This window comes from Furipterus horrens, unplaced genomic scaffold (genome assembly GCF_987537825.1).
Source record: "Furipterus horrens unplaced genomic scaffold, mFurHor1.1.pri manual_scaffold_6, whole genome shotgun sequence".
NCBI lineage: Eukaryota > Metazoa > Chordata > Mammalia > Chiroptera > Furipteridae > Furipterus > Furipterus horrens.
In genome coordinates, this window is record NW_028327176.1 from 35998367 (window position 1) to 36011656 (window position 13290).

Genomic DNA, 13290 nt, shown 5'->3' on the forward strand with positions numbered 1-13290 from the left:
AGACACAGAAAACAAAAAATAATAGTAATTCATTTTGGTCAGGTGGCATGAATTCACGGATCCAGATCTATGGATGCAAAAGGAATCCACTAGAGTCACTGCCTATAGAACTGGTCTCTCCACTTAATGAAGACAAAAGCCAGGTGTTAAAAACAATCCATTTATTGGGTTTTAAACTAGTTAAACAATGAAATAATCAGTTTGGCACTACTCTATACAGGGATTACACCTGTGTATGCTGATACTGTACCAGGACCTGTGCTGTGCTTAGGTCTGTATTGAGTCATTCAGCAGGTAGATACTAAAAAATATACTGTAGTGTTCCTTTAAGGAAGACTATACAGAGTGTGTTGCAAGATGACTTTCACCAACTTGCCAATTACTTTAACCTAGAAGATACCCCGCATTCTATAAACCTGTCAAAGGCAAACACATGGCGTTTGAATTCAGAGATGCACACACAAGAGTTACATAAAAATTCAGACATTCTAACATTAAATGAACTCAAACAAAGCCCCACACCTCAGCTTTTGTAACATAAAAATAATTTAAAAACGCAAAAAATGGCATTCAATTGGTACAAAAGCCAAAAATCACTATAATAAAGAGCTACATGGGAATCTTTACAAATTAATTACACAATGGTGCTGTGTAAAAGGTTGCATTTGTACAGTCTTGCCAATGCTATCTCTACAGTTTATACAGTCTTTTACATCTATATAACATTTATTAAACAAGTCAATTAAATACCAAGACTTCTTAGTCTCTCAACGATTCTGCAGGCCAAAAACAAAAAAAAACAAAAAAACAAAAAATCAAAACGCAAAAACAGCAGTCTTCCATTAAGTGAAGTGTAACAGTTTTCAGAGAATCAAACAATATTTGTGAAGAATACAGGTAAAAGTCAACCAGTCAGGGTTTTTATTGTTGCTGATGTTTATTTTCAAAATCACACATTGTGCACACACAACATTTAATCAAAAAATTTTTTCACCAAACCCCCAGTTTTTCGGCAACTGCTCTTCTATTCAGCACCAAAAACTCCAGTCTGTGGGAAGCACATGGTGGGCTGACTTTGCTTTTGTATCTTGTCCAGCAATCCTTCAGGCTCTCAGTTAGGTTTCAGACTTGTCCTCTTTCCCTTCCATCTTCATGGCTCTCTAGGCTTCAGATTCACGGCCCACAGTCTTACTACCATCCACCCAACAGCCATTTGTAAAGAATTCAAAATAATTTGAGATGAATGAAATGACAGGACCCGTATTACAAAGGGGCATTCTCCATTCCAATTAAATTGTTTCTTAATGAGTTCCTAGACTCTGTCTGGTCTTTGATGTCATGATCATAGTGGGTAATTATTTCTAGTCTGAGACATTGTGGCTTTGTCAGATGCCTCAAAGAAAAAAGTGATCAATATTCTGGAAACAGTTCCGAACAGGTTAGGAAATCAAATGGCAGCTGATAACCCGTGAAATGCAGACTAATGAGACCTAACGCAGAAACCACCAAAATGATGAGAGCTCAACAAAGGCTGAGTTTAAAACCCGCAGACAGCCCACAGATGGTACCTGAGGATCTGGAATTTCTGCTGAAAAGAGCTTGAAGTGAGGACTACTCATCTGTATCAGGGAGGAAAAAAATTCCAGTCAGGCAATGGGATATCTACCTCTAAAAGCCCAGTAAGTGAATTTCTCTTTATTTCTCCTATCCCAGTAGAAAGGCTTCTTGGTCCTTCCTCTTCAATACAGAATGGACAATAACTACTTATGAATCCAGATGAAATGTTCTCACTACAATACAGAAACTATAGAGTCCTCATGGCAACCCAAAATGTCCAGGCCCCACTCAGGAGGCTACTAAGAATATATATATATATATATATATATTTTGTCTAACCATTTCCACACTCCTTAGCCTACTCTGTCTGCTTAAGGCCTGAAGCAGAAAAGCAAGGAAAAATTCTCTGGGAACTTACTTCCAGTGGCCAAAGCAAAAATCTTATTTAAAGAAAAAAACTTTATCTAAATAATGTCTAAGAATATCAGCAAAAAGAAAAAACAAGTCCTCAAACCACTGACACTTGCCTGAGGGTGTCAGACTTTCTTTAAATTCAGTATTCTGCAGACTTACCCTCCTATGCATAATAGCATGGTGACACAAGGAGATCGGTGAGGACAAGCAACTGGTCATCCGTGAACTGCTGTTTGTGTTCCTGCCAGTTGTCATGGTGTGTCCTTCGGAAATTAGATAAGGTCTTCTTTACAGTCATCTGTAGAGTGGGCAACCCACATACATTTATTTTGATCCGCTGAACAACTAAGGCCCTATTTAGGAGACCTTTAGCAAAGTAACAAGACTTCAGATCTCATTGTTCACCAAATGCTAAGAACCAACAGGCCAATCTTACTTCATAAAGCCAACAAGTTCACTTTAGAATTACTTGGACAAGCTACTGAAACTTATACATTATCAAACCAGTTTCAATATACACCTAACATCTATTTACTAAGATGAAAAGGACAAAGTCATTCTTCGTTTTGAGTTAATTTATCTGTGTACCAGCTGGTGCTGTTCTGAGGGGCTGCATTCAGCTTCAGTGATGGGTGATTTATGAGCACCCCTGCCCACCATGTGCTGAATGAATGTCCAGCAGTTTCTGACCAGACATGGCACTATCCCTGTGCCCCACCCTCCCTATTCACCTGATCTCGCCTTAACCGACTTTTTTTGTTTCCCCAGATGAAAAAAGTCCTGAAAGGGAAATGTTTTGCTGACATGGAAGAGGTGAAACAAAAAAAGGCAGTACTAACATTGAGGTACCAAAATCAATGAGTTCAAAAACTGTTTTGAGAAGTGAATAAAACAGCTCAATAGGTGTACTGCCTCAGATGGAGAGTACTTTGAAGGTGAATGAAGTTTAAACATGTAAGAATAAATACACAATTTATAAATAAATTCTCAATTTTTTGCCCCCAAGCCCCTCAGCCCCCCATATAACATGCTAATAAAAGGGAAGTATAAAATTTATACTGACAACACTGACAATGCTTTACTGTCACTGGACTGGGAAGGACAGAAATTATAGTAATTTCCTTGCTACCAGAAGATCTTAAATATACGGGAGCAAAGTCGCTGTCAGATTTTAATAATTATTGATAAGCAGACTTGGCCCTGACAGTGGTAACAGTGGCTGTAATCAAAGCAGAAGGTCCAGAGTGTACAGGAAACTATCAGTATAAACAGTGTTACAAAACGTTGCTAACATGTGTGCAAAGAAACTAACAAGGAAGATTTTACCTCAATAGGCTGAGGATCATTCAGATGTGCACTCAGATTCATAAGGAGCTGGGGCATCCAGGTGGGAACATCATAAGGACTAGAAAGAACACATGCACCAAGTCCTAGTACCCCAGCATGGCGTTTGACCAACTCTGCAAAGAAAACAGCAATATATGTGTAAATATATATAGGACTCTATTGCATTCGGTACAGTGAAATAAAATTAGTTTCAGATTATGCTAGTTGTTTCAATATGTAAATTTCTGCATTTAAATTGAATCTTCATATACATTCGAGGTCTGTCCAGAAGGTACCCAGCCATGTAATAGGAAAAATACAGACATTTATTAAAGAAGTTACAAGATACAAGAAACATTATACATAGGACAATTATGGCTCTGTCCCCTTCGAAGTAGGCACCTTGGGATCTCACACAGTTCTCCCAGTCACCGTCAGCTGCCCCGTTGTATTTTCTGGAACCTCAATGATGGTCTAAAATCCCTTCCCTTTCAAAGGTGATTTTAGTTTTAGGAAAAGCCAAAAGTCGAGGACACCGAGTCTGGGCTGTAATGAGGCTGAATCACCTGGGTATTTCACCAAAAAACTCTGTATGAGACATGATGCATGAATGAGTGCTTGTTGTGATGAAGCTGCCCAGTCACCAGTTGCCTATAGCTATGGCCTTCTGAATCATCCAAATTATTTCCGCAGAGGAATGTTGAAGCTTAACACAAAATTCGATGCGGATCTGTTGCTCCACTCACTCAGTCATTTTGAATGTGATGGCCACACAATACACATGCTCACTCAACGGCGTCTACTACCCCCACTGACTAGTACAATGAAATAGTCATTGTTCACATATGCACATTACAGTCCACTTTCCTTGGCTGCCAGGTTACATCAATGGCACATAAACCATTCTCGTTAATATTAACAATGGCTGGACTTTTTCTGGACAGACCTTGTACATCAAAAACATGAGTTTGAAGCTAAACTAAAGACATCTATAGCTGTCCATCAATGACAGCCTAATTGTATCTAAGTCAGAAAAGTGTCATATATTTGCTAAAACCAACAAAATAATAGCTTTTGTGACTGATTCATATCATATGCAAAAGTATAATCCCTAATCCTAAAATAAATTCCAATAAATATTTGACCCCACTTTCCTCTATTCATCAGGTAAACACTCAAAACAGAACTGCAATGTATCTGTATTCTATAGTATCTAAGTTCTTTCTTTAGCAATAGAAGTTATATTAAAGTGCTTTCCGATTTTCATTCTATTTTAATAAAGATGTGTGTATGTGTTTATAAGTATATTATGCGGTATACATGAAAGATGGTGGGGATAGAAAACTGAAGTTAAGAAAAAGGAAATCTGAAGTAGTCACAATTGTAAACAACGCCATTTAGTATAATAAAGACCTTCGGCTCACAGGTTCGATTCCCAGGCAGGGCACATGCCTGGGTAGCAGGGCAGGTCCCCAGTTGGGGGCATGCCAGAGGCAACCACACAATGATGTTTCTCTCCCTCTCTTTCTCCCTCCCTCCCCCATCTCTAAAAATAAATAAATAAATAAATAAAGGCCTAAAACTCCTTTGGTATTTAATTATTAAAATATATAGTTCTCAAGCAAAGAAACAAAAATATACATTGGTATTTTATTGAAAATTGTTATTAGGTAACTATACAGCATAATTAAGAGCCCACTATAATTAGCATTTAAGAGCTTCATATTTGAAGTACTTACTGCAAATTAAATAAGCTTCCTACTTAGTAATAATCTTTCTCTATATTTTCCATTATTCTTGTGGCTGTAGTTATTTGTGGCAAGAGCAGATGCTTTAAATATGACACAGTAATCAAACTTATTCTCCTTTTATATTAGTGTACAGGTTCCTCTGTACCTTTCTCAAGTTTAGTCTTTACATACCAGGACTTGCCTTCTATATGCAAAGCTCCTCAAAAGCAGAGACAACTATTCCCAGTACCTAGCACAGACCCAGGGCACATACAATTATTCAGTAAGCATTTGGTGAGTAAGTCTGGTTAATTCCCAAAAGAATATGGTGTTTCCTACCAGTATTGTTACCTGCAGAAGGAATCTTATCTCCTATGAAACCAGGGTCTCGCTTTCTTTTCTTCGGTAGTTTTGTTTTGCAAAGTTGTTCAAAATGAATCTGCATAGGACTGTCTATGGTAAGGAAGTTACACTGTAACAGACCACTTAAGGTGGTTGCAGCCATTTCTCGGACCTGCAGAGATAATCACTTTTATTAGAGCTAAGATCCCAAACCTGGCAGAATAATTGAGACTAAAGGGTGATATGGAAACTGCGGTAGGGGCTTTCCTTGGCATTTGTATAAATGTCTTTTAAAATAGTTTTTTTATTTTTCAATTACAGTTGAAATACACTATTATAGGTGTAGTACAACCTAGGAATTAGACATTCATATAACTTTAAAGTGATCACCCCCGATAAAGCCAGTACCTATCTGACACCATACATAGTTTTTACAATAATAGATAGATATTTTATAACATTGTCAAAAGAATCTGTAGCCTCAAAGTGGAAGAAAGCTACTACATTTGGGTAAATGCTTAACTATTTTATACAAAATTAATTTCCCCATAAATTATTTTCCTACTAAAAGCTTTCTTGAAACATTTCTCAAAACAAAGTTTTTTTTCCAATATTGTCATAAACAGCTATATTTAACTATTACTGATATTCAGCATCACATTTTAAAAATGATAGTTTTAATAAATGTCATGTTTATGCCAACTACTTGGACAAAAATATAAAAATAATATATAAAGATGTTCTAAAACAAGGTTCAGAAAATGGTAAGTTTTAATGCAACTGCTATAATCTTTGAAGTTATTAAACACTGATTTTCAAGTTTCCACATTTCCATTTCTATTCTTTAGTTAAAAACAGTAACAAAGTTTAAAAAATTTCACAGATAACTATTAATATTTTAACTGAAACTTGTTGGAGTTGTTATAACCATTGTGGGAGTATCCTAGGGACCAGATAATGTCTACTCAAAGAACATAAGGAAGCTGGAATACAAAATGAATAGGGTCCTGGCTGGTGTGGCTTAGTGGACTGAGTGCTGGCCTGCAAACCAAAGGGTCACCGGTTCAATTCCCAGTTAGGGCACATGCCTGGGTTGCAGGGCCAGGTCCCCAGTCAGGGGCATGCCAGAAGCAACCAAACATTGATGTTTCTCTCCCTCTCTTTCTCCCTCCTCCCTTCCCCTCTTTCTAAAAATAAATAAATAAAATCTTTTAAAAAATCAGCAAAGTAAGCAGAGTATTATCACATGCAATTTCATAGATAGGAAGTCATGATTAGGGTATCAAAACTAATCCCCATAGGGCTACGTTAAAACTAAAGTCACTTTTAGTAGTTTACACTTTAATAGAACACATCTATCTTACCAGTGTGTGAACACTACTTAAAAGGGAGCCATGTTGCTTAAACTTAAATTTTACCTCTAGCTGTTCATCCTCCAGAAGACTTATAACCAGCCATCTGATGTCTTTAACAGCATCTTCATTGTTTAGGAAAATAAAGAGGTTATAAAATACCATGGTCTGGAGGTAGGTCAGTACTGTGTATCTAGCATGCCAAGAACTGCTTCTTGCTGTCTGTGAATGAGAAGTAAGTAGAGACAATGAAAACAGTGCTGACAAAAGCATGAGATGACAGACACTGAAATCACCCACAAACAATGTAATCTTCTAATACCATTCTACCTATTTCACGGGTATAGCTACAGCAAGCTCGCCTTATAGTTCCTGCTAAATGAAAGGCTGGATGAGTTATTCAGGTAAAGGTATTCAGGATATATGAATGGTTGATAGTAAAGGGAAAGGAACATACAGATCAAAGTCAGTTTTAGAAGAGAAAAATATTTATAATTTATAACTCACTCCTCCAAGAGTTGCACATTATTTTTTATTTTTGATAGTAGCAGGGCATTGAAAGCAAAAAAGATTGAGAACTACCAAATTCCACTATAAAAGGAATACCAAAATTTGGGGCTGTTAAAACATTTTTCAGTGTTATTCAAGCTTAAAAGTCAGAAAACCATGGGCATTTTTATATTATTAACACATATACGACCTGATTAAAGCTGAGCACAGTTTACTAAAAATGCTGCCAGAAAATATAAAATCACGTAAGTCTTTCTACCACAGGCCAGAAATATAAGTGAATAAAATCAAGGGGAAATGATAAAAGAAAATGACCATAGCCTTCCCTCACGAGCACTTTGTTTCCAAGGTGCTTCAATATGGACTCTCCATGTATATAGAAAAACTGTGGGTAGAGTGACCTGCCCCTGGTCACAGAAGTTGGTGACAGAGCCAGGTAGAGAATCCAGGTCGGTTTTCCTGGTTAGTACATGTGTTCTCTCAGACTAAAAGAAAATACAAACTGAAAACAAGTATCAGGTACTGTGGTGCACTGTAGTTAACTGTGAAATTCTTAGAATGATAAGCCAAAATTCCAACCAAAAGATGTATTTGTTATACACTTACTTGTTTTAGCACCTGAAGTACCGAAGGCACTTGATGAGGGTAAAGCAACCCCTGAGACATTAGTGATAAACATAACTTTGCATCTCTTTTCAGTTCATCATAGCTGTTGTCATTTTCCACTGGGGCGATCTAGAGAATAAAACAACCCAAAGACATAAATTGAAAAGTAACAGCCACTAAGTACAAAGGCAACCACCTTTCCGTCACTCAGAATAAGTCCCCTCCTACCCTTCAAAAGGGAACAACAATTTTTAAAAGAGAAAAAAGTATCATTATGAACCAATGAATTTCAACAGACTTAATGGCTTTGATCCATTGTAGTTACTCTTTCTACTGATGCTCCAACTGGCTCCTGAGCCCTTTAACACAATTGTAGCATCCTTGGTTTCTGGTATGCCAAGATGACCTAGATTTATCTGTACATTTCTTGGTCTAAACCTGAAATCAGCCATTTCTCCAACCAACCCTGGTTCTTCTGTGGGAAATGACACTTGGAAACTGTAATCTGGGCACTAGGAGTACTGACTGCTACTAGGGTTAATTGGTGGTTCTGGGCTTTTTCGGCAGACACTGCTAGCAAATAAGCATCTTTTCTAAATAGAGATGGATCATGAGATCAAAATCGTAGTTCCAAATTTAGGGTTACAGGGATTTTACTAAACAGCTTGGACTTTTTTACATTTCTGATCTTTCATGCTAAAAATCTTGGTTCCTAATGTTAATTATTATTTATTCTTATTATACAATACACATATTATAGTTTCACTCCAATATTATTAGTAAGAACAGCATCTACAAGGCATGTATGAAAATCTGTGTTTTTAAAAGTCGCTGTTCTGTGTATTTATCCTACCAACCAGAATAACAGTAAGGCAAGGCTCATTTATTTTTGTCTTTTTTAAGGGGATTTTTCTTTCATTTAATTTTGTATTAGGGTACTAAAGATAAATTCATAAAACAAGGTACATTCATTCTGCCTTATTTTCTTTGTCCTCAACTCTTAAATAAGTATCCTCTAAAATAGTCTAAATGTACTTTCTTGTTTCTTTTTAAAGTATAAATTTCCAAAAAGAAATTATTTTTCTCTAACACACCAAGGATGATATCAACTTAGGAAAACATTCAAATCTGAGTATTATGAAATTTCTTTGCGTACCCATAACAAATGGAAACTTAACCAAACCTTTACTGAGATACACACCCTGCCCTTAGCCAAACTCACACAGGCTCCTTCTGAGCCCTCTTGTCGATCTCAGTTTTATTACCTTCATCCTCTGACTAGATGAGTAATCAAAACCAGCTCAGGTTATACCTTTCATCAAATAAAATTTCAGTGTCATCATATGATTACCAGATGTAAGTGACTTCCTAGAGTTATTCGTTAAAACCAATTATAGTGTCATTTAACACTATAAAATAAATACAATATACCAACCATTCTGATCTTCAGATTCATTATACATTGTATTGCAAAGTCAGAAATAGCTATATTCAAAAATTTCACTGTGGCTTTTCTTTTTAGCTATCAGCATTTTTCTATTACTTGGAAATTACCTATCAGTGAAATAATGTTCTGCCTGTAAACTTTTCATCTTACCAAGATCCTACTCTTACCTAATACTAATGATTTTCCTGTGACTTTCCGATTTCTTCGATACAACCAAATCTTAAGACACAGTCTGAAAACCCATGAACCATTAGATGATAAGTATAAATTCCCTTTGAAGGTCAAAAACGGATACATTCTTCATTGTAGCTATAAACTTACCTTAAAAAACAAAGGTAAAAGCTGAAGTTGTTCTGTGACTGCTGTAGAGAAGGATCTTCCTGCACTCGCCATTAGCCATTTCAATACTATTGGAAATGAAAATGCAGGATCAGTCTTTGTTATCCAAATTAAAGACGAAAAAGTAGAATAGATGCTAGTAACAGATAGCCACTCTGACAGTGCTTCAATGTTACTAAACAGATTGTTTCTATTACTTCATAAATTAGACACCAATCAGCAGTATGACAGGACTCACAATAAAGGGTGTCAACCAATCTAGAGTACTGAAGCCACTCTCAAATTCACAAGTCTACCAAATAAAACTAGCCTCCAATAATCCCAATGTAGCAAAAACAATGACTAAGTTAGTTGGTTCTATTCAGAATCCCTGAAAAACTTTTAGATATAAAGACAATAGGACACCACCAATAACCAAGATAATTTTGAAAAACAACTAAGTTGGGGGACTCACACTTCCAGATTTCAGATTTTACTACAAAGCTATAATAATCAAAACAGTGTGGTACTGACATAAGGGCAGATGAATGAAATAGACTAGAAGAGCCTAGACATAAACCCTCACACATCTGGCCGATTAATTTTCAAGAGTGCTAAGACTATTCAGTGGAGAAATGACAGTCTTTTCAACAAATGGTTCTAAGAAACTGGGCATCCTTGAGCAAAAATTAACTCAGATTGGATGCAAGACCCAAACATAAGAGATAAAACTATAAAACTCTTAGAAGAAAACCTCAGGGGAAACTTTGTAACATTGGATATAACAATGATTTTTTTGACACCAAAAGTAAAAAAGCAAAAAGGGAAAAAAAATTAATAAATTAGGCTTTATCAAAACAAAACACTTGTGCATCAAAGGACACTGTCAAGAAAGTAAAACAATTTACAAAATGGGAGAATATTTGAAAGTCATATATCAAATAAGGGACTGATTTAGAGAACATACAAAGAACTATTCCTCAACAATAAAACCTAAGTCAAAAATAGACAAAAGGCTGAATAGGCATTTCTCCAAAGAACATGCAAAAATGGCAAATAAACAAATAAAAACATATTCAACAACTAATCATTAAAGAAACGCAAATCCAAACTAAGAGATACCTTAGGACAGCTATGGTCATAAAAACAGAAAACAAGTGTTGGCATAGATGTGAAAGAAATGGGACCAGAATTGCACTGCTGGTATGTAAAATGGTACAGCCCCTATGGAAAATAGCTTGCTGACTCCTCAAAAAGTTAAACACAGAATTATCATAATGTCTAACGATTCATTTTCCATACACAAGAATGGAAAATGGCAAAAATATATAAATAACCTAAATGTTCACCAACAGATGAATAAACATATTGAAAACACTATGCAACATGAAAAAACCAGACATGTATGATTCCACTACATGAGGTACATAGACTAGGCAACATTAGAGACAGAAAGCAGAACAGTGATTGCCAGGGGCTGGGGCAAAGGGAAAATGAAGAGTTATTGCTTAATGGGTACAGTTTCTATTTTGTAAGATGAAAAGATAAAATCATGGTGATGGTTGCACAAAAAATGTGAATGCATTTGATGCCACTGAACTGCAAATTTTATCTTATGTATATTTTATCACAATAAAAGGAGAGAAAAAGCCCTAGGAAAATATAAATAAATGTGTTTTTAAGCAAGTTTCTACTAACTAGCTACTCACTAGTTTTTAAGAGTTTAATGCCCTGAGTTCGTTCATCTTCTTCCCCAATTCCATTTTCTTCCATAACATGGTTCTGAATTTCTTCATCCACATCCATGAGGGGTTTCAATTTCTCTAGAATTCGAGCCGTAAACTCAGGGACACGAGGGGATGCAGTTGGCGCGGTGTTTGGCAAAGAAACATCGATCATGAATATGTAGGTCAGCACACTGTTAAATAAAATATGTACAGTAAGAAGAGATCCCACATTCTCAATAAAACTAGGGTTCCGAAGTTATAACCCAGGAGAGACAACTCCTGGAGAGAGTCTCTTGTGCCTGTGCCTGCAATTCTGAGGCAATAAGAACTGGGGCATGGCGACTGCTCAGCACTGGCTTGCTGAGCACACTGCCATCCTATCTGACGTTCGGCGCCTCTTGTCTAGTTCCCACAACACAATACAAAGCAAGATTTGAGGAAGACAACACCATGAAACTCAACAGTAACATAACCAGTGCATTGTTAGATACTAAAATTTAATAAAAAGAGCTCACAGAGAAAATAATACCAACCTCCCTATTCTTTCCCTGACATTTTTGTAAACCTGGGTGAGTTTGGGTTCCAAGTACTTCAACAGTCTGTGCAGTAACTCAGGCACTCTCCACTCTTGCTGGGCAAGACCACCTTGCAGTACATAAAGTCGACTAAAATGAAAGCACAGGTGAGTTATATTAGGGCCTTTACATATTGACAGTATAGATTAATGATGTCTGTATTCACCGAAAACTGTACATTTTCTCACCTAATTAATAAAATTAACTATTGAAAACAGAATCTTTATGAAGATTTTATTTTTCCTGCATAATTTTCTCTGTATTTTCATTTCATTTCTATTACCATACAATCAAAAGAAGAGTTAATCTCTAAGCATAAGAATTTTCCTCAATAATTAATTATTCTTATTAACAGGATTATCTAGAGTTCCTTCTTCACTAATTTTTCCCCAGCTCTTTACATTCCACCAACTATATTTTTCCTTAAAAAGATTACTTTCTTGTTTCCTAATAAGAAAGCGTGAACAATGAAAAGCCGTGAGAAAGAAGTTAATATTGTCCTGGTATAAAAATGGAGAAGGCTAAATCTAATTTATGTTTGAATTGTTTCCATTTCTCTTACTTGTTCTCAATTGAGAAATAACTCTGTTTGATATCATGCTGTACTGTAATGGATCACATCTTATCTCACAGAAGTACAACAGACCCTTAAGACAATATGGGAGGGCGGGGTTAGGGGCATTGACCCTCAGGCAGTTAAAAATCCCATTATAACTTTTGGCACCCCCCGAATTTCAGTTGTTCCTCGGTATCTGCAGATGTTCAAGACCCCTCCCTATACAAAACGATGCACAAACAATGCATACAGTTGGCCCTCTGCATCTACGGATTCCTTTTCTGATCCAAGGTTGGCTGAATCCTCGGGTGCAAAAGCTGGGAATATGGAGGACTACCTGTATATTTATTGAAAAAAATCTGCACATAAGTGGACCAGCATAGTCTGAACCCATACTGTTAAACCCAAGGTTTAACTGTAGTTACATTATCTAGCCTTTTTGAGGGTAGGCAGTTCATTTTTATTCATACATCAAGCATAAACATGTTATCTTTTGTTGTAAAATCTTTTGGTGACTCCGTAAGTTTTATTTTTATTTACCATGCATCTACAAAGGATCCGCCTTCACCGCTCAGTGGCGATTCCAACAGCAGCTCAAAAAGCCAATGAAGTTTCCGGGGGTCTCTACTTTCCTGAGTTGAAAATATAAAATAACATTAAAACAGGGATCCTAGAATTCTGTAAATAAGTCAGATCCTGTTATTTAAGAAATATATGTATATATTTATATATAAATAAATATAAGCATAGAGGAAGAAAATCATACTGAACTCACAAATGAGTCAAATCCAAATGTGTTTACATAGCTCATATACAAAGATTGACAGTGA

General features: G+C 36.3%; 1 protein-coding gene across 2 annotated transcripts in view; it reads right to left on the reverse strand.

Moving 5' to 3' along the window:
* Positions 1-146: 146 nt before the first annotated feature.
* The window catches only part of PSME4 (proteasome activator subunit 4), an 85772-nt gene continuing 72628 nt past the window's right edge, over positions 147-13290 (reverse strand). Inside the window, exons 38-47 of one of the 2 annotated variants that reach the window (XM_090281284.1) lie at positions 13001-13092; positions 11863-11994; positions 11312-11520; positions 9606-9691; positions 7838-7966; positions 6788-6943; positions 5379-5541; positions 3298-3431; positions 2131-2269; positions 147-1619 (exon numbers count right to left, since the gene is read on the reverse strand). In XM_090281284.1, coding sequence (XP_090137410.1) covers positions 2135-2269; positions 3298-3431; positions 5379-5541; positions 6788-6943; positions 7838-7966; positions 9606-9691; positions 11312-11520; positions 11863-11994; positions 13001-13092 — 1236 coding nt within the window. In that variant the 3' untranslated portion in view covers positions 147-1619; positions 2131-2134. Of the gene's footprint in view, positions 1620-2130; positions 2270-3297; positions 3432-5366; positions 5542-6787; positions 6944-7837; positions 7967-9605; positions 9692-11311; positions 11521-11862; positions 11995-13000; positions 13093-13290 lie in introns of both variants that reach the window. The other variant, XM_090281283.1, reaches the window with a different exon arrangement.